This window comes from Capricornis sumatraensis, chromosome 6 (genome assembly GCF_032405125.1).
Source record: "Capricornis sumatraensis isolate serow.1 chromosome 6, serow.2, whole genome shotgun sequence".
Lineage (NCBI taxonomy): Eukaryota > Metazoa > Chordata > Mammalia > Artiodactyla > Bovidae > Capricornis > Capricornis sumatraensis.
In genome coordinates this window covers 53,611,972-53,639,475 of record NC_091074.1, presented here as the reverse complement: position 1 = coordinate 53,639,475, position 27,504 = coordinate 53,611,972, and the positions used below count along the sequence as shown (strand labels likewise).

The 27,504-nt window shown below is 41.4% G+C and overlaps 1 protein-coding gene across 1 annotated transcript in view; it reads right to left on the bottom strand.

Moving 5' to 3' along the window:
* ENTREP1 (endosomal transmembrane epsin interactor 1) overlaps positions 1-27,504 on the bottom strand; it is a 71,158-nt gene that overhangs the window by 16,844 nt on the left and 26,810 nt on the right. The window contains exon 3 of the mRNA XM_068974731.1: positions 12,594-12,704. Coding sequence (XP_068830832.1) covers positions 12,594-12,704 — 111 coding nt within the window. The remainder of the gene's footprint in view (positions 1-12,593; positions 12,705-27,504) is intronic.

Sequence of the window (27,504 nt, the reverse complement as noted above, 5' to 3'; positions counted from 1 at the left end):
CTCGTTCTCTGTCATCCCCTGCTCCTCCTGCCTTCAATCTTTCCCAGCATCAGGGTCTTATCCAATGAGTCCATTCTTTGTATCAGGTGGCCAAAGTATTGGAGCTTCAGCTTCAGTATCAGTCCTTAAAATGAATATTCAGGACTGATTTCCTTTAGGATGGACTGGTTGGATCTCCTTGTAGTTCAAAGGACTCTCAAGAGTCTTCTCCAACACCACAGTTCAAAAGCATCAATTCTTCGGAGCTCAACTTTCTTTATAGTCCAACTGTCACATCCATACATGACTACTGGAAAAACCATAGCTTTGACTAGATGGACTTTTGTTGGCAAAGTAATGTCTCTGTTTTTTCAGTTACTTAACAGAAAACTGTTTTAGTTACTTAACAGGAAAAAAAAAGTCTTTTTTCTGATTAAGATTCTTACTGTCTAATCCTAGTGGCAAATTTCATGGTATTTTCCAAATTAGGAGGAAACTCATGCTGTGTGCTAAGTCACATCAGTTGTGTCTGACTCTTTGCAAGCCCATGGACTATAGCCTGTCAGGCTCCACTGCCCTTGGAATTCTTCAGGCAAGTATACTGGAGTGGGTTGCCATGCCCTCCTCCAGGATATATTCCCCACCCAGGGATAGAACCAGTTTCTCTTACATCTCCTGCACCGGCAGGCAGGTTCTATACCACCAGCACCACCTGGGAAGCCCAAGGAGGAAACTCATTTCCTTCTAATGCAAGTTGACGGGAAGCCAAGGGGAGAAATTTGTACCACTGGATTACACGTTTTTTGGTTTGGGTTTTTTTTTTTTTTGGATTACTGTGATATTAAATGGTTTGCCTTGGAAACGAACACAGATCATTCTGCTGGTTTTGAGATTGCATCCAAGTACTGCATTTCAGACTCTTTTGTTGACCATGATGGCTACTCCATTTCTTCTGAGGGATTCCTGCCTGCAGTAGTAGATATAATGGTCATCTGAGTTAAATTCACCCATTCCAGTCCATTTTAGTTCGCTGATTCCTAGAATGTCGACATTCACTCTTGCCGTCTCTTGTTTGACCACTTCCAATTTGCCTTGATTCATGGACCTGACATTCCAGGTTCCTATGCAATATTGCTTTTTACAGCATCCGACCTTGCTTCTATCATCAGTCACATCCACAGCGGGGTATTGTTTTTGCTTTGGCTCCATCCCTTCATTCTTTCTGGAGTTATTTCTCCACTGATCTCCAGTAACATATTGGGCACCTAGTGACCTGCAAACCATTCAATATCATGGTAATCCAAGTCTATGCCCCAACCAGTAACGCTGAAGAAGCTGAAGTTGAACGGTTCTGTGAAGACCTACCAGACCTTTTAGAACTAACACCCAAAAAAGATGTCCTTTCCATTATAGGGGACTGGAATGCAAAAGTAGGAAATCAAGAAACACCTGGAGTAACAGGCATATTTGGCCTTGGAGTACAGAATGAAGCAGGGCAAAGGCTAATAGAGTTTTGTCAAGAAAATGCACTGGTCATAGCAAACACCCTCTTCCAACAACACAAGAGAAGACTCTACACATGGACATCACCAGATGATCAACACCGAAATCAGAATGATTATATTCTCTGCAGCAAAAGATGGAGAAGCTCTATACAGTCAACAAAAACAAGACCAGGAGCTGACTGTGGCTCAGATCATGAAATCCTTATTACCAAATTCAGACTTAAATTGAAGAAAGTAGGGAAAACCGCTAGACCATTCAGGTATGACCTAAATCAAATCCCTTATTATTATACAGTGGAAGTAAGAAATAGATTTAAGGGCCTAGATCTGATAGATAGAGTGCCTGATCAACTATGGAATGAGGTTCATGACACTGTACAGGAGACAGGGATCAAGACCATCCCCATGGAAAAGAAATGCAAAAAAGCAAAATGGCTGTCTGGGGAGGCCTTACAAATAGCTGTGAAAAGAAGAGAAGCGAAAAGCCAAGGAGAAAAGGAAAGATATAAGCATCTGAATGCAGAGTTCCAAAGAAGAGCAATAAGAGATAAGAAAGCCTTCTTCAGTGACCAATGCAAAGAAATAGAGGAAAAGAACAGAATGGGAGAGACTAGAGATCTCTTCAAGAAAATTAAAGATACCAAGGGAACATTTCATGCAAAGATGGGCTCAATAAAGGACAGAAAAGGTATGGACCTAACAGAAGCAGAAGATATTAAGAAGAGGTGGCAAGAATACACAGAAGAACTGTACATAAAAGATCTTCACAACCCGGATTATCACGATGGTGTGATCACTCATCTAGAGCCAGACATCCTGGAATGTGAAGTCAAGTGGGCCTTAGAAAGCATCACTACGAACAAAGCTAGTGGAGGTGATGGAATTCCAGTAGAGCTATTTCAAATCCTGAAAGATGATGCTGTGAAAGTGTTGCACTCAATATGTCAGCAAATTTGGAAAACTCAGCAGTGGCCACAGGACTGGAAAAGATCAGTTTTCATTCCAATCCCAAAGAAAGGCAATGCCAAAGAATGCTCAAACTACCACACAATTGCACTCATCTCACATGCTAGTAAAGTAACCCTCAAAATTCTCCAAGCCAGACTTCAGCAATACATGAACCGTGAACTTCCTGATGTTCAAGCTGGTTTTAGAAAAGGTAGAGGAACCAGAGATCAAATGGCCAACATCTGCTGGATCATGGAAAAAGCAAGAGAGTTCCAGAAACACATCTTCTTCTGCTTTATTGACTATGCCAAAGCCTTTGACTGTGTGGATCACAATAAACTGTGGAAACTTCTAAGAGAAATGGGAATACCAGACCACCTGACCTGCCTCTTGAGAAATCTGTATGCAGGTCAGGAAGCAACAGTTAGAACTGGACATGGAACAACAGACTGGTTCCAAATAGGAAAAGGAGTACGTCAAGGCTGTATATTGTCACCCTGCTTATTTAACTTACATGCAGAGTACATCATGAGAAACGCTCGACTGGAAGAAGCACAAGCTGGAATCAAGATTGCCAGGAGAAATATGAATAACCTCAGATATGCAGATGACACCACCCTTATGGCAGAAAGTGAAGAGGAACTACAAAGCCTCTTGATGAAAGTGAAAGAGGAGAGTGAAAAAGTAGGCTTAAAGCTCAACATTCAGAAAACGAAGATCATGACATCCGGTCCCATCACTCCATGGGAAATAGATGGGGAAACAGTGGAAACAGTGTCAGACTTTATTTTTTTGGGCTCCAAAATCACTGTAAATGGTGACTGCAACCATGAAATTAAAAAACGCTTACTCCTTGGAAGAAAAGTTCTGACCAACCTAGATAGTATATTCAAAAGCAGAGACATTCCTTTGCCAACAAAGGTCCATCTAGTCAACGGTATGGTTTTTCCAGTGGTCATGTATGGACGTGAGAGTTGGACTGTGAAGAAGGCTGAGCGCCGAAGAATTGATGCTTTTGAACTGTGGTGTTGGAGAAGACTCTTGAGAATCCCTTGGACTGCAAGGAGATCCAACCAGTCCATTCTGAAGGAGATCAGCCCTGGGATTTCTTTGGAAGGAATGATGTGAAAGCTGAAACTCCAGTACTTTGGCCACCTCATGCGAAGAGTTGACTCATTGGAAAAGACTCTGATGCTGGGAGGGATTGGGGGCAGAAGGAGAAGGGGACAACCGAGGATGAGACAGCTGGATGGCATCATGGACTCGATGGACTTGAGTCTGAGTGAACTTCGGGAGTTGGTGATAGACAGGGAGGCCTGGCGTGCTGCGATTCATGGGGTCACAAAGAGTCGGACATGACTGAGCGACTGAACTAACCTGAACTGTTTTTCTTTTGAGCTGAAATCTAAGTATACACACAAAATTTATATACACAAATCATAAGCATACCATTCAAGGAACTTTGAGCCATGCGTATACCTCTATAACCCAAACACTTAATAACATACAGAAGATCCTATCACCAGAGAAAATCCTTCATGCCCCTTCCCCATTGATCCATGCCCACACCCTCCCAAAGGCAACCACTGCTTGGATACTTTTTATATATAGATTAGTTCTGTCTCAGGAACTTCCCTGGTGGTCCAGTGGTTAAGACTGCACACTTTCACGACAGGGGGTGTGGGTTCAATCCCTGGTCGGGGAACCAAATGCCCACATCCGCAAGGTGCAGCACAGAGAGAGAAAGAGATTAGCTTTGCCTCTTCTAGAACTCCATGGGTCCTAGAACACTGTTTATTCCCTGTCCTTAAATCATATTTAAAGGGACGCATTACTGTATTAAACACTGATGCTGATTTTGATATAACTTTTGCCTCTGATAAAAAAATTACAACTAGAGTTACCTCCATGGACTCCATAATGTATCAGTTCATAGACACTTGATTTCTGTCTTTTCATGGTTTATCCACAGAGATTGTTACCTCAGCAATGTCCCCACACCTAGATCCACAAGTCCACACACAAAGGCACAAAGCTGTTTGTATTTGAATTTTTCTTTCATTGTCTCACATTTTTGAAGGTACATCCTGCCATTAATATCGAAAAGAGATTCTTCTTCCTTCTAAAGGAAAATTACTGTGGCCATTCACACAGGATTTCCCTCGGCAGGTGGGAACTATTCTTTCCCTTCAGGGATGGCTGACTTTCCCTTGGCCCTCTTCCACAGTTAATGATATCAGGCTAAATTCAGAAGGTAAATATTACTCCCAGTGGGCTTCCTCCTTGAAAGTCTCTGGCTGAGAACTTCCTGTTTTAATACTCACAGCATTATTCAGTATAACAAAGCAGCAGCTAATAGAGATTATTCATTCTTCTCACATCTCCATTCTGTTCATGTACACAGGACCCTCCCTCCCCAAGCAGGAACCAAACTCAGGCTTTTCAATGGGTCACAATGCAATTTCCATTATTTATAGCTGTGTAAGCCTCAAAATCTTACCTAGTTTTACCTCCCTCAGGTAACATTAGGTGTCATCTTACAAAGTACTCCCTCCTACATGAGTCCATTCTTGATGCAAGGCTTTATAATAAGAGGGAAACCAGTCCTGTGTGGGCTGTACACACACTTGCGTAATTCACACAACCCTGGGCATCCAAATATATAGAAACCTCAGCTATCTGAAACTTTTGGGGTGAGCCAGCTTGGATGGCAAAATTTTTCCAGATAAGTGAGAATTAATTCCTTTAAATAAGAGATAATGTCTGAAAGTTAATCATTATGCAAACAACAGTGAATATCTATCACCTTGCCTAGTGAATACAGGAAAGCCCTTAGGCTCTGTACAAAACGGTTCTAGGCAACCATGCATTTTGTGTTCCTTGTTCTTCCTGCTTCTAATCCTTCTCCTGCCTTCTTAATCCCATCTCTGCCCAATATTTCTGAAAATCTATTCAAACTTCTCTTCCATCTCTTAAGAATCTCCCCATTCTTAAATGAAAACCATCCATCTTTCAGACTTTCTCTAAGTCTGCGAATACCTTTGACAGCAACAATCATATGTGATGACTCTTCTTGATCTGATGACATCTAACAATCCTAAAATGGACTGGTGCGACGCTTTGTACCTTAACTGTGGACATAATGTGACTTTTAACTTTGGTGATTGTTCTGTTTTTGCTGTTTGCTGCCTGCATCTGTAACTGTGTGACTGGATTTGTTTCTAGCCGCATGAAGGCTTTTAAGTTACAAATGGCTGCTCAAACTCCTGCCACTGCGGCAGCTTCTTCCAACTACTACTTGGGGCCCCTGGATTAGAGACCCTCAATATGAGAATATGTTGCCTCAACAATTTAGGGATGATGTACCTTTCCCTAGGCAACAGAATTCTCCTAAAAGAAACAGGGGGGAATGAGACGGGAACAGGTAGGAAGGCTAGGGGTCTCCAAATGGAGGAAATAGGCTGTAAGTGTCAGACATGGTTTCTCTCTCTCTTTAACGGCAGGAGGAAACAAACTACAAGGGTCAGACTTTTGGCTTCCCTGATAGCTCAGCTGGTAAAGAATCCCCCGCCATGCAGGAGACCCCGGTTTGATTCCTGGGTTGGGAAGATCCCCTGGTGAAGGGATAGGCTACGCACCCCAGTATTCTTGGGCTTCCCTTATGGCTCAGCTGGTAAAGAATCCACCCACAAAGCAGGAGACCAGGGTTCAATCCCTGGGTTGGGAAGATCCCCTGGAGAAGGGATAGGCTACCCATTCCAGTATTCTGACCTAGAGAATTCCATGGACTTAGTCCATGGGGTGGCAAAGAGTCGGACACGACTGAGCAACTTTAAATGTAAAATAGAAGATCTTCTTCTTCCTCCTATCATCCACCATTACTACAGTTCTCTACCCTAGCCACATATTAGAATTTTCTGTAAAGTTTTCCCCAAAATGCTGTACCACCTCTATCAATCAGGGAACTGCAACTTAAAGTAACAATGAGATCTGGACTCAATCCCACCAGACTGGTAAAAATTAGAGTAACATGTTGTAGGTGGAGGGTTACTGGTGGAAAAGTAAGTTAAAGCCCTTTAATTAAATATACTTATTCCCCATCTACTTCAGAAAACCATTTAGCAGTTCTTACAAAGTTAAACATACATTCACCACACAGCCCAACAATTCTACACCTGTGTGCTTACTCAAGAGAAATGAAAACAGGTCGACCAAGAAAAAATACACAAAAATGTTCACAACAACTTTGTTCATAATACCCCCAAACTGGAAACAACCCAATTATCAGGAGAACTGATAAAACAAGTTATAGTATTTTTATAGCATGAAATATTGCCCTGGTTAAAAAAAATAAAGAGCACCTCCAAGAGTAATGGAAATAAAAGCAAAAATAAACAAATGGGACCTAATTACACTTAAAAGCTTTTGCATAATGAAGGAAACTATAAGCAAGGTGAAAAGACAGTCTTCAGAATGGGAAAAAATAATAGCAAGTGAAGCAACTGACAAAGAATTAACCTCAAAAATACACAAGTAGCTCCTGCAGCTCAATTCCAGGAAAATAAACGACCCAGTCTAAAAATGGGCCAAAGAACTAAACAGATATTTCTCCAAAGAAGACATACAGATGGCTAACAAACACATAAAAAGATGCTCAACATCACTCATTATCAGAGAAATGCAAATCAAAACCACAGTGAGGTACCATCTCATGCCAATCAGAATGGCTGCTGTCAAAGAGTCTACAAACAATAAATGCTGGAGAGGGTGTGGAGAAAAGGGAACCCTCTTACACTGTTGGTGGGATTGCAAACTAGTACAGCCACTATGGAGAACAGTGTGGAGATTCCTTTAAAAACTGGAAATAGAACTGCCATATGACCTAGCAATCCCACTGCTGGGCATACACACTGAGGAAACCAGAATTGAAAGAGACACGTGTACCCCAATGTTCATTGCAGCACTGTTTACAATAGCTAGGACATGGAAGCAACCTAGATGTCCATTGGCAGATGAATGGATAAGAAAGCTGTGGTACATATACACAATGGAGTATTACTCAACCATTAAAAAAATGCATTTGAATCAATTCAAATGAGGTGGATGAAACTGTAGCCTATTATAGAGTGAAGTAAGTCAGAAAGAAAAACACCAGTACAGTATACTAACGCATATATATGGAATTTAGAAAGATAGTAACGATGACCCTATATGTGAGACAGCAAAAGAGACAAAGATGTAAAGAACAGTCTTTTGGACTCCGTGGGAGAAGGTGAGGGTGGGATGATTTGAGAGAACAGCATTGAAACATGTATATTATCATATGTGAAACAGATTTCAAGTCAGGTTCAATGTATGATACAGGATGCTCGGGGCTGGTGTACTGGGATGACCCTGAGGGATGGGATGGGGAGGGAGGTGGGAGCGGGGTTCAGGATGGGGAACCCATGGCTGACTCATGTAATGTATGGCAAAAACCACTACAATATTGTACAGCAATTAGCCTCCAATTAAAATAATTTTTTTTTAAGAAAAAGAGCAAACAACTGATATGACCCCCAAAACATGGATGAATCTCAAAAACATCATGCTGAGATAGGTCAGACACAAAAAGGTACATACCACACAACTCCACTTGTGTGAAATTCACGAACAGGCAAAACTAATCTATGGTGAACGAAACTGGAACAGTGGTTGGGAGGCAGCAAAGAACTCTCTAAAGTAATGAAAATGCTCCCTATCTTGTCTGAACAGGAGTGTATTTGTTATGATGAATATACACACTGGTCAAAACTTGATGAACTGTGCACTTGAAACCTGGTCATTTAACTGTTGGCAAATTTTATCTTAATTAAAAAAAAAAAGAATACAATCATCAAATGGCTGAATGAGCTATAAAAAGATGAGACAAACAGAAGAATAATCCCTGTCCTGGGAGACTAGCCCACTTAGGTCAACAGCTCCCGTGGGGATATGCAGAGTGGTATTCATAGCAGCATTGCTTTTATCGGCCAAAACCCAAGCCACAACAGACAACAAGAAAACAGACAACTGAGCTGCTCAAAGGGAAAAAAAAAGATATCAGACCTGTACCTCATGCAATTTTAAGTCAGAAAAACAATATACAGGTAAGTGGATACAACAGATTCCATGTTTGAAAAATAAGTCATGGCAAACCTAGACAGCATATTAAAAAGCAGAGACATTACTTTGCCAACAAAGGTCCAAATAGTCAAAGCTATGATTTTTCCAGTAGTTATGTATGGATGTGAGAGTTGAACCATAAAGAAGGATGAGCGCTGAAGAACTGATGCTTTTGAACTGTGGTGTTGGAGAAGACTCTTGAGAATCCCTTGAACTGCAAGAAGATCAAACCAGTCTATCCTAAAGGAAATCAATCTTGAATATTCACTGGAAGGACCAATGCTGAAGGTGAAGCTCCAATACTTGAGCCACTGAAGCAAAGAGCTGACTCACTGGAAAAAACCCTGATGCTGGGAACTACTGAAGGCAAGAGAAGAAGGGGACGACAGAGGACGAGATTGTTGGATGGCATCACTGAGCCAATGGACACGAGTTTGAGCAAGCTCCAGGAGATAGTGAAGGACAGGGAAGCCTGCCGTGCTGCAGTCCATGGGGTCACGGAGAGTTGGACGTGACTGAGTAACTGAACAACAAAGCCCCACCCCAGACACATCTATGCAAGGTTACATAAGCGTGAAAACATGAAAGGAAACCCCCCAGCTTATTACTGTGGATTTGGAATGACATGTGGGTAGTGAGGCAAAGAGGGAAGGAAAACATCCCTTCCTCAGAACGACCCCACTTGTCACACAGGCTCCCTAGTGAAAACTAACTACAATACAGTCCTGTTGATGAATATTTTTATTCATAAAGACACACAAAGAAAGTGTCAAATGATTAACTACGATATCCCAGAATACTGAGGTTTCAAATGATTTTTAAGTTCCATCCCACACTTTTAAGGATTGTCCAATTTTTACAATCATATAATCAGAAACAATCTCAGAGTTGGTTTTGTGGTAGTGGGAAATTTTTTTAATTAAAAATATACTTAAAAGCTTTAAAAAAAAATACTGATGTCCAGGCCCCCACTTCAGGGCAAACTGAGAATATCTGGGTATAGGGCCCAAGCTTGGATATTCTTTTTAAAAAGTTCCCCAGGTGATTCTAATAACAGTCAAGGTAGAGAACCACAGAATTTCTCAGAAAAGTCAATTGTATGGACCTTTACACCTTGCAATTTGGCTTCTGTTTGTTCCAGAGCCCCCAGTGATCTACCACTTGGGCTAACTTCTGACCACCGCACTCAGAATCTCCTCTCCTGGCTTCAACTCACTCCCTTTACTTATTATCATTCAGGGCCCATCTCAAATACCGATGTCCCAGGTATCCTTTTCCCACCTTCCCAAGGGTCCAAGACCTTCTCTTTTGCATCCCCAGAACACCATGTCTCACTCTGATGGCTGCAAGCAGTCTCCCTGGCTTTGCATGTGGGTGTTTATTCATTCCCTCCGCACACACTGATCAAGCACTTGCCACAGTGACCGCACTCCCTGTGCTCTGTGATAAACTTCTAGGTCAGAAACGATGCCTGACTTTTCTTTCTGCTCTCTGCAGTCTCTAGTATGGTGTCTTGCATAGAATAGATGCTACTCTTTTGTTGAATTATCTTTCAATGTATTAAGACTTTTCACTTCTCTGCTGTGTCTGTTCTCTTTGTCCCTTCCAATTTTCTGTGTGATTAGTGACAGGGAGATCGAGCCTTGTTTAAAATTTTTTTTCTGAGAACTCTGTGCATATAAAGAAGTGTGTGAGGAGGTGCTGTTGAAAACTCTCCAGAAGATGGAGAGCCAGACACTGTCCTCGGGGAGATTCCAGAACAGGAAAAGAGAGAAGACAAGTGTGTGAACACCTTTAGCCCAAAAAAGAAAAGGAGAAATGTTTCAGAGATGGACAGACAGGAATTCTGAAAGATTATCTTCTCTGGGGATCGGGGACTACTTCCTTTAAAAGATAATCATTGAAAGAGGCATTAAAAGGCCGATCCTATTTGGATGAACAGAGAAGTAAGGGACAGGGGATGGTCAGGGGAGAGGCATTGTCAGGAAGAGCAAAGTAGGGCAGGAACCTAGGTGGCTTGTGGGCTGGGCTTGATGACAGTGGGAGAGAGGGACAAGGGCAAGTCCTAGAGGGCCTTAAACATCAGGAAACACGGTGAGCCTGTGCTTCCAAAACTTAAGGTTATTAAGCAACAAAATGACAAAAACTTTTTTAAAACTGTGAAGGGTTGTTAAGAGCAACAAGTTTTTACTGAGTCCCCGAGGAATCTTCCCATCTGGGGAGATCATGAGCTTTCTGCACAGATTCCATCACAGCGCTGTAAGAGACACGGCGGCCTTCACTTGCAATCCTGCTGGTTTTGACTGGGTGAGAATGCCATGGAAACAAGTCCCAAATAGATGAGGTTTACTATAACTCATAAAGAGCCCACTTAGGGGGTGGGGGACATGTCGTGAGACACGCTGAATCTTAGTTTCCTGACCTGTGCCCCCCACATTGGGAGCATGGAGTCTTAACCACTGGATGGTCAGGGAATCCCCAGGAGTCCACTTCTTTTGCTTTTTGCCACAGGGAGATATTTGTCACGGAAAAGTCCTCTTAAAAAGTTCAGAGATGGCCAGAAATTTTACTTCTGGGCACATACTCCAGAGAATTGACCCATTTCCATGATAGCATTGTCTACAACAGCCAAAAGGTAGAAAGAATCCTAGTCCTCCAATGGAAGAAGGGTAAACACAATGTGACCTCTACATACAGTGAAATATTTCTCATTCAGCCTTAAAAAGAGAGGAAATTTTGACACCTACTACAACATGCGGATGTATTGAGGGTGTTATACTAAGTGAAATAAACACTTACTAAAAGACAAATACTGGGTGATCCCACTTACATCAGACAACCAGAGCCGTCAAATCCGTAGCATCATAAAGTAGAAGAGTGGTTGGCAGAGGCCAGAGGGAAGAGGGAATGGAGAGTAGCAGTTTAACATATATAGTGTTGGATTTCCCTGGTGGTCAAGAACCCGCCCACCATGCAAGGGACATGGGTTTGACCCCTAGCCTGGGAAGACTCTACATGCAGTGGGGCAACTGCGCCCATGCACCACCACAAGAGAAGCCGCCACGATGAGAGGCCCACGCACTGCAACTAGACAGCAGCCCCCACCCTCTGCAACTGGAGAAAGCCGGTACGCAGCAATGAGACCCAGCGCAGCCATAAATAAAAAAATAATTTTTAAATAAAGTAAAATGTATAATGTCAGCTTTGCAAGATGGAAAGAGTTCTGAAGACTGGCTGCACAATGAGGTGAATGTATTTAACACTAATGAATGGTTAGGATGGTATATTTTATGCTATGTATATTTTACCACAATTAAAAATTAGAAAAAAAAAAATGGGATAGCACAGGTTCACAACCTCTTATCTCTGATTCTGAAACCCCCAAAGCTCTGGACACCAAAAATTTTGATTACAGTCTGCTGTCTCCCAACTCCACTGAGTTGTTAAAGAATAAACAGTCTATGTGTCACACTTATCTTCTAAAAACTGGAAAAACTCTGAATGCTGAAAGGCCTCCAGAAGTTTCAGATAAAGGACTGCTAACCTGAATTCTGATAATATCTATCTTTCCTCTTAAGACGAGAATAGACAGATGCTGATTGTGGACAACTGGTCCATCTATTCACTGACTAATGATGCATTATATTGCTGTGGTTTGAGGGTTCTACTGGCTGGTCCCTGCTTTAGAAAAACTAATCGACAATCTGAGTAAAATAATTAGCAGTTAGTTCTTTGTTTTCCCACTTCTGGTCCATCTATTCACTGACTAATGATGCATTATATTGTTGTGGTTTGGGGGTTCTACTGGCTGGTCCCTGCTTTAGAAAAACTAATCGACAATCTGAATAAAATAATTAGCAGTTAGTTCTGTATTTTGTTTTCCCACCTCCTTTTACCAACTTCAGGTCTCACTTTAAGACACAGTGTGGTCCTGTGTCCAGACACACACTGGCACCCAAGAATGCTGGGCAGGCCACGGTTGGCATAGGCACAAAGTGATGTTTCAGGATAGCTTACCAGATCACACCTGGGCACACTGGACACAAACTGAGCACCCTGGCAGCCAAGAATAAATCCGGCTAAATTCAGGAGGACACACACCACAGACAGCAGTACAAAGAGATTCACCTGAAACAGCAAGAAAAGAGGCAGTTAGAGAAAAGGTGACGGCTAAATTCAGAGACAGATTTTTTTCTAAGTAAAAAGACTCATTCTTTCCCTAGAGAAAAAAAAGAAAAGCCAGAATCATGTTCTTAATGGGCAAACTCCCCCCCCCCCACTTTTTAGAATGCTTTAAATTGTGCTGAGGAATGCCACTGACCCTCAAGTCTTCTCAATTTCAAGTCCCTATTTTTCTTCCTCTTTGCAAATAATAGAGTCCTGACTTTTAGCTGTACAAGACATTAAGCCATGGCTATTTTCTCCTTGAGCCACTGTTATTTCTTCCAAATTTTACAGAATCATGGTAATTGGATAAATGGAGAATTCTAGAACATAAGTGAAACCCAGGAAAATCAAGGAGTTCAGAGCCATTACCAGCCAGAAATCATAGTATATGTGTAAAAATAAAATATAGGTAAGTCTTTTTTTCAGTTCCAAACACCATTGGTACTAAAGAAAAGGCGTGCAATGATCTTCCAAGTACTCATCTCCAAAGTTAAATATTACAAATACTATGCTAAGTGATTAAGAACTGACAGAAATCAATCAAGAAGCCAGTATTTACTTAGCACAGATTAGAAACTACAAAGGATTTTTCAACCTGATTTTTCAACCCAGGGTTCAATCCCAGGGTTGGAAAGATCCCCTGGAGAAGGAAATGGCAACCCACTCTAATATTCTTGCCTGGAGAATCCCACGGACAGAGGAGCCTTGAGGGCTACAGTGCACAGGGTTGCAAAGAGTTGGACACGACTGAGCGACTAGCACTTGCACTTTTCACTTTCAATATATCAATACTGGTTCCTTAATGGTGCCAAATGTAACATACCAATGTCAGGTATCAATAATAGAGGAAACTGGGTATGGGGTATACAGGGCCACGCTGTACCAGCCATACAATATTTCTATGCAACTGTGCTTACACAGTCGTGTATGACTCTCTGAGGCCCCATGAACTGTAGCCTACCAGGATCCTCTTTCCATGGAAGTCTCCAGGCAAGAATACTGGAATGAGCTGCGATTCCTACTCCAGGGGATCTTCCCAACCCAAGGATTAAACACTCGTCTCCTGCATCTCCTGCATTGGCAGGTGGATTCTTTACCATTAGCATCACCTGGGAAATGCTTCTGTAAAACTAAAACTATTCTAAAATAAAAAAACATACAGATGGTTAATAAATATGTGAAAAGATGCTCAACATCACTCATCATTAGAGAAATGCAAATCAAAACCACAATAAGGTATCATCTCGCACTGGTCAGAATGGCCATTGTCATAAACTTTAAAAGTCTACAAACAGTAAATGCTGGAGAGGGTGTGAAGAAAAAGGAAACCTCTTACACTGCTGGTGGGAATGCAAACTGGTATAGCTGCTATGGAGAACAGTGTTGAGATTCCTTAAAAAACTGGGAATAGAAATGCCATATGACCCAGCTTTAAAAAGCTGGCTTAAAATTCAACATCCAAAAAACTAAGATCATGGCATCCGGTCCCATCACTTCATGGCAAGTACATGCGGAAACAATGGAAACAGCGACAGACTTTATTTTCTTGGGCTCCAAAATCACTGCAAATGCTGACTGTAGCCATGAAATTAAAAGACGCTTAGTTCTTGGAAGAAAAGCTATGACCAATCTAAACAGCATATTAAAAAGCAGAGACACTACTTTGCCAACAAAGGTCCATATAGTGAAAGCTATGGTTTTTCCAATAGTCATGTATGGATGTGACAGTTGGACCATAAACAAGGATGAGCTCCAAAAAATTGATGCTTTTGAACTGTGGTGTTGGAGAAGACTCTTGAGAGTCCCTTGTACTGCAAGGAGATCAAACCAGTCCATCCTAAAGGAAATCCATCCTGAATATTCATTGGAAGGACCAATGCTGAAGCTGAAGCTCCAATACTGTGGCTATCTGATGTGAATACTTTACCAACTCATTAGAAAAGACCCTGATGCTGGGAAAGACTGAAGGCAGGAGGAGAAGGGGATGACAATGGACAAGATGGTTGGATGGCATCACTGACTCAATGGACATGAGTTTGAGCAAGCTCCAGGACATGGTGAAGGACAGGAAAGTCTGGCATGCTGCAGTCCATGGCATCACAAAGAGTCGGACATGACTGAGCAACTGAACAACAAGAAAGATGGTAACGACAATCCTACATGCAGGGCGACAAAGGAGACACAGATGTAAAGAACAGACTTTTGGACTCAGTGGGAGAAGGTGAGGGTGGGATGATTTGAGAGAATAGCACTGAAACATGTACATCACCATATGTAAAACGATAATCAGTGTAAACTCAGTGCATGAAGCAGGACACCCAGAGTCAGTGCTCTGGGACAACCCAGAGGGACAGGGTGGGAAGGGAGGTGGGAGGAGGGTTCAGGATGGTGGGACACATGTATACCCACAGCCGATTCATGTTATGTATGGCAAAAATCATCACACTATTAAAAAGCAATTATCCTCCAATTAAAATGAATAAATAATTTTTTAAAAACTGCAAAAAATCTGAACATATACCTACAATTTCACTGCTAGGAATAGACCAAAGAAATAAATGCAATTGCCCACAAAAGAATTTACAAAAGGATGTTTACATTAGGCTTATTCAAACTGGGCCAAAAATGAAAAGATGAAAAGAGCTCAACCAACCAACAACAGAAGAATATATAAACAAATTGTGGTACTTTTAAATGATGGAACACCTCCAGCAATTAAAAAAAAACTGGTGATACACAAAAACACAAGCAGTTCAAAGACATTACATTGAGTAAAACAGGCCAGATACTGTATGATTCCACTCACATGAAGTTCAAGAACAGACAGACAATCCTGGTGAGAGAAATCAGAAGAGCAGTTGCCCTCCCAGAGGAGGCGTGATGTGAGGGGACTGATTAAGAAGACATAAGGGAACTTTCTGGAGTGATAAAAATGTTTTCTCTCTTGTTTTAGATATTGGCTACATGTGTATATCCAACTGTCAAAGCTTAGCTAATTGAATACTTACGATCTGGGGTTTATATAAATTATACTTAATATGTATTTTTTAAATACGGAAGAAAATTCTGAGTCCAGCTGTCAAGACAGCAGGGTGAGATCATATAATGTCAGAACAACAAATATGAGAGAAGGCCCAGGGATTCACTGCCTAATGGGTTGGCTTCTCTTCTACAGTGGAGGGGCTGCTAATGAGCAGTCAAAGTCACATCACCAGAATGGCCACCTGCAAACCCCAGAATAAAGACCTGCCCCAGGCACACAGGCTATGTACAAAATTGCCATGCACTCTTTCCCAAATTTATTCCTGATATGGATTTTTTATTACTATTATTATAACTCTGGCCAAACACTGGCCAAATGGTCACCTAATCACTCTAGTGTAGATCACTGTAGCATGTATCAGACATGGTGGCTATTAGGAAACCAAGCACATGTCTTTCAGAGATTAAATCAGGCTCAACTCTATGAAATATTGGAGTTATATGGGACTCAGGATTTAAACAGACCTTCAGAATGGACTCATCTGGCTTTTACCTAGTTATAATGGTATAACTTCCAAGACTCAAATATCCACCCCATCTATCACCAAATAGATGGAGTCCTCTCAAACAGAAGACAGTGAAAAATCAGCTACTAGTAAAGAACATCATAGTCAAAAGCCCACTCAGCTATACCCTGAAAGCAGAATTTCTCAGACTGGTATTTTCTTCTATTGTCAACAATTCTTGCCTTTAAAAAACCATCGCATGTGATCTGGATTTCTCTTTGTAGAAGGCACCTGAATTTTTCATCAGGACACTTAGTTCAAATTCAGGCTTTCCCCTTGCTTGCCGTGATATTTTAGACAATCTCTATCTCTATAAGACTTGCTTTTCTCATCTGTTAGAAAGGTCTATTGTCCTACTGGGAGAAAATACACACAAATGATACAACCGACAGGTGCTTAATTTTCAAAATAAACAAGTAGCTCATACAACTCAACAACAACAAAAAACCCTATTAAAAAGTGGGCAGAAGATCTAAATGGACATTTTTCCAAATAAGACATACAGATGGCCAACATGCACATAAAAAGATGCTTAACATCACTGATTATTAGAGAAACGCACATCAAACTTATGATGAGGTACCATCTCACACTGGTCAGAATAACCATTATCAAAAAGTCCACAAACCACAAATCCTGGAGAGGCTGTGGAGAAAAGGAAATCCTCCCACAGTGTTGGTGCTGCTACTGCTAAGTCACTTCAGTCGTGTCCGACTCTGTGCGACCCCATAGACGGCAGCCCACCAGGCTCCACCATCCCTGGGATTCTCCAGGCAAGAACACTGGCGTGGGTTGCCATTTCCTTCTCCAGTGCATGAAAGTGAAAAGCGAAAGTGAAGTCGCTCAGTCGTGTCCGACTCTTAGCGACCCCATGGACTGCAGCCCACCAGGCTCCTCCGTCCATAGGATTTTCCAGGCAAGAGTACTGGAGTGGGGTGCCATTGCCTTCTCCAACAGTGTTGGTAGGAATGTAAATTGGTGCAGACACTATGGAAAACTGCAGGGAGGTTTTTCAAAAAATAGAGTTACCATATGATCCAGCAATCGCACTTGGGGCATATTCTGGACAGAATTATAATTTGAAAAAATACATGCATCTCTGTGTTAATAGCAGTACTATTTACAATATGCAAGACATGGAAACAACTTAAATGTCCATCTACAGATGAATGGATAAAGACAACGCGGTAGATATATACAATGGAATACTGCTCAGTCACAAAAAGAAAGAAATGACGTCATCTGCAATAGCATAGATGGACCTAGGGATTATCATGCTAAGTGAAGTAAGTGTGAGAGAGACAAGTATCATGATAGTACTTATACGTGGAATCTAAAATATGACAAAAATGAATTTACCTACGAAACAGAAACAGACTCACAGACATAAAGAACAGACTTGTGGTTGCCAAGCAGGGGAGAGGGTGAAAGAGAGATGGACTGGGAGTTTGGGATTAGCAGATGCAAACCATTATATATAGGATAAATAAACAATAAGGTTCTACTTATAACACAGGGAGCTATATTCAATATCCTATGATAAACCATAATGGAAAAGAATATGAAAAATAATGTACTTATATGTATAATTAAACCACTTTGTTCTATACCAGAAATTAACACAACACTGTAAATCAACCATACGTCAATATAATAAGTTTTTAAAAAAAAGATCTATCATCCCAGGTACTTCCCAAGATTAATGAGAGAATAACACAAAATGATGTACATGAAAATCTTTTATATGCTGCAAAATACTAGGCAACCAGTTTTACTATTGCTAACAACAGGCGTTTTGCCTTTGTGGGGAAGACTTTTTATTATAAAATGAATTTCTCAAAATGTGTTTCACTAGTTTCCAGTAGCAGCAACTTGTTCTTATACTTGTGATGCATAACTGCCCCCCCCCACAACAAATCTATGGCAGCTGAGAAGGATAGTCAGTTACTACAGTCCACCTGTAATAATCTGTAGGTATATTATTTCCAAAACTCTTCCAGAAATTCTCTCTGCAGCCTGCTTTAGGAACTCACTCCACCATGCTGACCATTGACACGTGTGTGAGGTGTATCCTACTGGCCCCTCCAGATCCTCCCTCTGCTCCCCATACTTCCCGCCTCGTCTCGGGGAGACTGATCTGCAGAGTGTATCAACAGGGCTCCTCTGCCCTCTGGTGTCTGGTTTGGTTCAGTCCGTGGGCGCCCTGGAAGAAGACCCAAGGGAGAGAAGAGGATGAAGTTGGAGTAATTGTTCTCCTGGTTCCTTCTCTGCAGCTTCAGGCTGGCTGTGTCTCTCATGAAAAGCCACAGGTCTTCTCAAGGGCTCCTCAGTACATGATCCCAAATTCTAGACTCTGACTACCTTCCCCTGTCAGGACTACACCCTGCACAGATCTTTGCGAACTGGCCCTTAATGAACTTCTTGTCAGGGTATCATTATAGCATTTTAGCAAGACCTTCTCCATAAAATTTTTCCATATATTTAACCTAATTTTTTCCCTGCTCTTTAAGCCTATCTCCTATTGCTCTCACTTCAAACTGGAATATTACTTGCTCAATGAAGTGAATCCCATGGGTTACAGTCCCTGAACTCTACTGAAGCCAATTCCTCACTGTGATTTACCAACATGTGTGTGTGCATGCATGCTAAGTCACTTCAGTCGTGTCCGACTCTGTGCAACCCTACGGACTGTAGCCCATCAGGCTCCTCGCAAGCTCCTCTGCTCATGCGAATTCTCCAGGCAGGAATACTGGAGTGGGTTGCCATGCCTTCCTCCAGGGGTTCTTCTCAACTCAGGACCCAATTCGCATCTCTTTCAACCCCTGCATTGGCTGATGGGTTCTTTACCACTAACACCACCTGGGAAGTTGGGATTTACCAACAAGAAACAGAAAAACCCAGCGTTCATAGAGAAAAGTCTTTCTAGAATTTATATTTTAGCCATGAAAGACTGAGAGACCCAAGAAGTAGAGAGTTTGCCTCATTGCATCCTGTGGCTTTCAAGAGCAAAATGCAAAATCCAAGATCAGGACTGGCAATATGAGTTAAGCCTTTTACAGTTTCAGTTTCATTGTTACTAACTTGAATCATATGTATTTTCTGATACTTACAAACTCTTGCCTGGAAAATCCCATGGACGGAGGAGCCTGGTCGGCTGCAGTCCATGGGGTCACTAAGAGTCGGACACGACTGAACGACTTCCCTTTCACTTTTCACTTTCATGCATTGGAGAAGGAAATGGCAACCCACTCCAGTGTTCTTGCCTGGAGAATCCCAGGGACGGGGAAGCTTGGTGGACTGCCGTCTATGGGGTCACACAGAGTCGAACACGACTGAAGTGACTTAGCAGCAGCATACACCAGGTAGCTTACCACAAAAGGTATGTTTGTCTTTTCTTTTCTATTTTTGGCCACCCCACACAGTATGTGGGATCTTAAATTTCCCCTCCAGGGATGGAACCTATCCCCCTGTAATGTAAGTGTGGAGTCTTAACCACTGGACCTCCCAGGGAAGTCCTTGGAAGTATGTTTTTCAATTGAGTATTTGGAATTCACCTTAACACTGATTTCTTGCAAATGTGTGCCCAGTCCATTCTAGGTCTCAATTAAGTGACCCAATATAAGAATCAGTCTGGGGAAGCCATCCAATAAAAAACATCACCTGCAATTTGCTTATTCCAACCTGCTGAAAGTTCTTCATAATTTCCATCACATTGTTGTTGTTCAGTCGCTCAGCCGTGTCCGACTCTTTGTGAGCCCATGGACTACAGCACGCCAGGCTTCCCTGTCCTTCACCATCTCCCAGAGTTTGTTCAAACTCATGTCCATTGAGTCAGCGATGCCATTCAACCATCTCATCCTCTGTCGTCCGCTTCTCCTCCTGCCCTCAATCGCTCCCAGCATCAGGGTCTTTTCCAAGTCAGTTCTTTGCATCAGGTGGCCAAAGTATTGAAGCTTCAGCTTCAGCATCAGTCCTTCCAGTGAATATTCAGCGTAGAAATCTTTAGAATTGACTAGTTTGATCTCCTTGCTGTCCAAGGGACTCTCAAGAGTCTTCTCCAACACCACAATTCTAAAGCATCTATTCTTCATCACTCAGCTTTCTTTATTGTCCAACTCTCACATCTGTACATGACTACTGGAAAAATCATAGCTCTGATTATACAGACCTTTGTCGGCAAAATGATACTTCTTCTTTTCAATACGCTGTCTGGGTTTGTCATAACTTTTCTCACATAACATCATTAAATAGTTATAGCTATCACAGCTTGGTATTGTTGAGTCCTTTTTGATACAATATTTCTATCTCTAAATAGACTGACCTTTCCCTGCTGCTTAAGAGGCTTTATTTTGCTTCTTAGTTCCCTACTGCTCTAAACTTAAGATTCACCTGAAAATAAACTATGTATCTTTAAATAAATAGTTTCACTAATAGTGTGAAGGTAGAGTAGCTTAAAATGAATAGGTTTAAAATAGTGAATTGAACATAAGCATTTAGTTCTGCTAAGTCCTGAAAACCCAATAAATTGACAATAAAGGAAATATTTTTAATGCAGAAATTCATAAGGACCAAGAGGAAAAATTTTAGAAGTTACAAAGCCAGTGTGCAAGCATGAATTGACTCAGGGCTCCTAAGAAAACTGAATGCTACAACAGCAATGACGAAAGCCCAGATAGAAGAATTTATTCCTCAGTCACCACATGTTCAAAAGTGGGTGGCAGCAGATACCTCTGGATGTAAAAGTGAGGCTAAAGATAGAACTGGCTGAGAGTCTAAGAAGCAATTAGAAAATGGTACAACCACTATGGGAAACCAGTGGCAGTTTCTAATGAAGTTACGTATCTATCATCCTATGATTCAGCAATTCACCTTTAGGTACATACATTAATGTATATGCCCACAAAAAGACATGTACAAGAAAGGTCATAGCAATGGGTTCATAATAACCAAAAACTGGAAAACAACCCAAATGTCCAAGAATAGGATAGTAGAGGAATAATTTGTAGTACCCTCTTAAATAAAATAAAACCCACTGCTATCGTTTGAATGTCTGTGTTCCTCCAAACTCATAAATTTAAATCCTAGCCCCAAAGTGATGGTATTAGGAGTTGGGGGTCTTTGGGAGGCAATTAGGTCATGATGGGCAAGCATAAATTTAGTCAGTGGCCCTGAGAAAACTGAATCTTACAACAGCGATGAGGAAAGCCAAAACAATAGAATTTATTTCTCATGAATGAGATTAATGCATTTGTGTATGTATTTTTTGATTTAAATATCAAAGGCTCGCCAAATTATTTCCATTAGAAACTTCTCAAAAAGATTTAATTCAAAAAATACTACTACTGCCTCAAAATCCTTTTCTTTCACACTTTCTTTCATCTTTTAATTTCCCAAGAAAACATCACTGGTACCCATTTAGTTATGATGCCTTATTTTTCCTCAGATGATGCTGTTGAAAATAAATGAAAATCAGAATACACTTTTCTCCAGTGGGGTACAAAAACATAGGTCATCTTAAATATTACTGAATGAATGAACAAATCAATCAATGAATTAATGAAAGAAAATTGACTCTTATGATAAACACTGTTTGGAGGTATCATGCATCCTTATCAATACTGGGGAACATACACAGACAGGCCCTGAAAGGCAGTCACCAGATTGACTCTCACTGCTTGCATGAAAATGGCTACTGCTATTGCTCCTGGTGGGAACTCACCACTTCCTGGGGAGCAAAGATGGGAAGGGCTGGGACTCCTTTCCCATCATGTCATAGGAACAAGTAGGGGTAGTGAGTGAGTGGGTGGAAGAACTAAGCACCCAGTGCATAGAATTCAGGTTACATTTTCCCATTGAAACAAGAACATTATATGATCTGGCTGGGAATGTGACTGACATTCTAACTTTTATGTTCTCAGAGACAAGAAGTCCCAGCTCCAAACTACTGATCAGTCACTGGTTAATAAGACAAATGTCATAGGACCTATGACAATGAGCAAAAACACTTATTTGACTCTTAATATTCACAATTTTAATTCAGTTTGGAGAAGCAATTTAATACACAGATGTAGAATCAAGGGGCCCTTGTAGGGCCAAGTTATCTAAATACAACACACTGACACCAGGGGGGGAAAAAAAGGAAGACACCAAACTAAAACCTTTCTGAACTAGCTTAGTAAAATGACTCTTCTGATAGACTGTTCAGCACCATGGCAACCAACAAAACATAATAAATCACAGTGACTCACAAAGCCCAGCCTCTGGCTGCTTTAACCCTGTTTCAGGAGCTCGCACACGCACTGACTTGGTTTGCAAAGTGCCTTTAGTCAACTCAGATCCCAAGAGAACCTGCTCCCGGGCTTCACTCCCTTGACATCTTTTAAACTTCTTCCAGAAGCCTGGCAGATATATTGCCAACGTCCAGGCTGGTGCTCCCTGCCAACAAGCCAAACACAGGCCCGTTGCTGTGAACAGAAACAGCTGTCTCTCTTTCCTCTCAGAGATGTTTAAGTGTCAGATTTGTTCATGTTATGGTTGTCCCAGACTCTCTTTTCATAAAATATCTAAACTATAATAACATTTATTTTGAATTCCTTTTTCAACAGGAGTGAAAGCCTTCTTCTTCTCCCAACCAGTGAAAGACACAACTTTTCATTAGTTTGGAACAGTCTTGAGGTGAGCAAAAAATAATTACAACTGAGACTTGCAAATTCCTGATAAAAATATACAAATCTCAGGACTTCCCTGGTAGTCCAGTGGTTAAGACTCTGCACTGCCCATGCAGGGGGCCGGGGTTCAATCCCTGCTTGGGAAATAGATCTCTCATGTTGTGTGCCATGGCCAAAGGAAAAATAAATAAATATACAGGCAAATACAGTATTTTGGTCATCTGATGCGAACAGACGACGCAGTGGGAAAGTCCCTGATTCTGGAAAAGATTGAGGGAGGAAGCAGTAGGGGGCGTCAGAAGATGAGATGGCTGGACGGCATTACCAATGCAATGAACATGAACTTGGGCAGACTCCAGGAAACGGTGAGGGGCAGGGGAGCCTGGCATGCTGCAGCCATGGAGTCGCAAACTGAATAACAACACACAAATACAAATCTCAGGGTACTTTTAAGGCTCCCAGCTCGCGAGAGGAAATTCTGCCTTTCCTGGGGTCCTCCCCGCCGCCCTCTTACAGATCCCCTGTGTCCCAGGGCTCCCTTTCTGCACAATGCCCCTCATTTCTCAGGAAAGCGACTCTTCTCATGACCTAAGCAACCAGCAGAGAAGGGGGTGAACTCATCATGCGTCTGGCGCCACAGTTCCCTGATACGACAGAGGAAGCTCCGTCACCCTGAATTCACATGTTTTCATCAGCAGTGCAGCAGAGGGCTAAGACGAAAACACCCTGCTGAGAGTCTCAAGATGAAATAATCAGAGGATGATGGACACCCTGAGATCTGCTCTTTGAACAGGTGAAAGGCTCAGGATCATGTTCTGCTCTATCTCACAGGAGTAAGGTGGCAGAAGTCAATTTGGATTTGAAGATAAGAAAGGCAGCAGCAAGTTTTAAACAAAATTGCAGAGCTATGACTCTTGAGACATCACTTTCCTTCTCTGTTGTGCTTTTCTTTCATCTGTGTGTCATTCTTCCCCTGCTCCCAGCCCTTTCTCCGGGTTACATTTTCCCACTGAAACAAGAACAGTGGGAAAGTGTGATCTTAGCGTCTTCTTTAAAAAAAAAAAAAGTTTTTAAGATCCAATTTTATTTTATTTTTAAAACTTTTTGGCTGCATGGCAGGTGAGATCTTAGTTCCCCAACCAGGGAATCAAACCTGCACCCCCTGCATTGGAAGTTTGGAGTCCTAACCACTGGACCATCAGGGAAATCTCTACTCTCAGCTTCGTAAGAAGCTAAGTTAGAATCAGACTTTCTGACTCGCCAGTAATGAAGATCATGGCTCTAGAGACGTTACCTAGAGACAACAGTCCTCAAAGATGGCTTCCATCAAGTCCTTCCCTCTGTACTTCACTGGCTGTTCCTCATGTCAAGAGGTGAAGGCTAATATATACAATGAAATATTATCCAACCTTAAATAGGAAGTACTGACATATATTACAGCATGAATGAACCTTGAAAACACTATGCTAAGTGAAATAAACCAGATACAAAAGGACATGTATGATTGCACTTACATGAGGTACCTAGAGTCGTCGGATTCATAGAGATAGAAAGCAGAACAGTAATTACCCAGGAAGAATTGGAGTTCTGGTTGAATGGACACAGACTCTCCGTTGGGAATGATGAAAAAGCTCTGGAAATGGAGAGTACTGCTGATTATACAGCATGTACTGTACCTGTTCAATGTACTTAATGCCATTGAACTGTACACTTTTAAGTGGCTAAAATTGTAAAATTTTAAATACGTATATTTTACCACAGTTTTTAAGAATCACAAAATCGTTTCAAAAAGGAAAAGAGGTGGAGTCCAATTCCCAATTCACCTCCCCTTGATCCATGGGAACTTGTTGGACCAAGAGAATTCAGCAGAGGTGATGTTCTGGGACATCCAGGCTAGACGGTGAGATGCCTGAGCCACCTGGGCCTCCTGGAACACTGCTCACAGACATGCCCTCTCAGGAACCATGCTGGGTGGCTGTTACATGAGGAGGTCACATGTTCATGCTCTAGCCAGCAGCCCTTGCTGGGCTCCCGGCCGGGTCTTTTATAAACATGCACTGAAATATTTAAGGAGGAGACGCTGTGAAGGCTGGGATCTAAGTGAAACCAACACAGTGGTGAGGGAGAGGAGAAATGGTTAGGGGGCAGATGAGATGAGCTTGCCCACGCGCAGCTGGCCAATGAGCATGGGGTGGAGGCGGTTGTATTTCCCTCAAGTTAGGAGTATATCTGAAATTTTCCATAGCAAAGAAAGAAGAAAAAGGAGGAACAGGAGAAAATGAAAGAGGAGACGGAGAGGGGGAAGGAAGAGAAGGAGAAGAAGGAGCAGAGGAGGAAAGGAGATGGGAGGGAATGAAGAGTGAAGAAGCCAACCGCACCTATCTCTTCACAAACTCGTGGAAAAAGAGAGAACGTGGCAGGAAGGGTATTCTAGAATACAGAGGACTAAAGAGACAGGACAGTCCACTGACATGACGGAAACCTGGCTGAGTCCTGACTTTTGTGAAAGAAGAACAGGCTTACATAGGAGGATTCACTTTTGGATGATTCATCAAGCATATAAAAATGTGTACAAATCATATTTCAGCTGAGAAGTTTCCTGATTAATAAAAATTGTATAACATTTTGGAATAATTGAGAAAATTTAAATATGGGCTGAATATTAGATGGCATTAAGAAATTACAAATAATTTTCTTAGTTATGATAATGTTACTATGGTGAGGTAGAAGAATGTCTTATTTTTAGGAGATAACTCCTAAAGCACATGGGGGTGAAGTACCACATGTATGAAACTTCAAAATAGTTCTATATAAAATATTTTATATAAACATAGCAAGTAAGGCAAAATGTTAAAAGCTACTCAATCCAAGTAGAAGGTAAATGAGAATTCATTATGTTATTTGCTCAACTTTTCTGTAAGTTTGAGAATTTTCATAATAAAACATTAAAAAATATATTGAAGAGGCTTTTGCAGGTGCAAAAGTAACAAGAAGCAGAAGCACGTGCCCATCAGCTATTACTAAAGAACTTCTTTCTAAAAGAACTGAGTCATCTACCTGGGGAAACAGGGCTCCTGATGGAACAGTCCCTCCAAGTCAAATCTTCTTTTTGGCATAAGAGGATTATCTGCTTCTCTCAAGCACACTTTAAACTAAAGCCTATCCACTCAGTAGCACAGAGCTTCCAGGCAACCCTCCCACCCCTTAAGAGACAAGCCTGTTGTGCAAACAGACCCACAAAAGCAAGGGTAGTGATTAAGAGCATGGGCTCTAGAGAGATACTACCTAAAAATGTGTATCCCAACTCTGTCACTACTAGCTACGTGACCTTGGGCAAATTTCATAACCTCTCTGTGTCTTGGTTTCCTCAGAATAAAGATGCAAATAACATCTTATAGGATTAGTGGGTTAATATTAATATATACATCTCACTTGTGTGTTTATTATTATTACAAACTACTACAAACAGTAAAATACTACCAACCTAGTTCTTCAGTCATAATTAGAAAGAATAATCAAGGGTCAACAGACATTCAAACACAAAGCAGTCCCTGAAAAAGAAGGACCAAGATATCAACCAGAACTACTGACCCACATGGAGAAAACATGCTCACTCACAGAACGGGAAAGAAAAAGACAAAGAAATAAAAAGTGTAAGACTTTGAAAAGTTAAGAAACAAAGTAGCTCAACTCAAGAGCTCCAACATCTGATTACTGGGTGTTCTAGAAAGAGCAGAGGAAATGGAGGGAAGGAAATAATCAAAGAAATAATAAAAGGAAACTCCTTTATGTGGGGAAAAAAAAAGAAAGTGAAGTCGCTCTGTCATGTCTGACTCTTTGCGACCCCATGGACTGTAAGCTACCACACTCCTCCGTCTAAGAAACGTGTCTCAAATTTTAAAAAACTCAAGGGTAAAAACAGTCCAAAAGTATGAAGGAAAAAAGACCCACATCTAAATATACCTTTACATTATTTCAGAAGACTGCCAGAAAAATTATCAGAAACTTGGAAATGGGCAAAAGAAATTACTGGGTGTTCCATTTACCTATTCAGTTATTTGGCCATTTTACAACTCTGGAGAGGCAGAGCTTAAGTTGTAGATTCTTTTTCAGTAAGGATGGAAACAAAATCTGTCCAATGTAATAGAAAAACCTGGAGATTTACTGCTGGATATCTAGCAGTTTTCTATTTATCCCAGCAGTCTCCTCCTAACATCCTATGAACATCCTATGAACACTGAGCTTCTCAACTGTGCTTTGAACCAATTTTCCCTTGTTACTGACACATATTCATTTTGTACTGGCCTGAGAGTCATGGTTTTATCTTTTTGAAAATTAAACTTTATCAATACCAAGGTAAAGAGAAGATCCTAAAAGCTTCCAGATAGAAAAAGAGGTTGCCCACTAAGGAACATGAAGAAGGAAATGGCAACCCACCCCAGTATTCTTGTTTGGAGAATCCTATGGATGGAGGAGGCTGGTGGGCTACAGTCCATGGGGTCACAAAGAGTTGGACACAACTGAGCAACTAACAGAACAATAGCT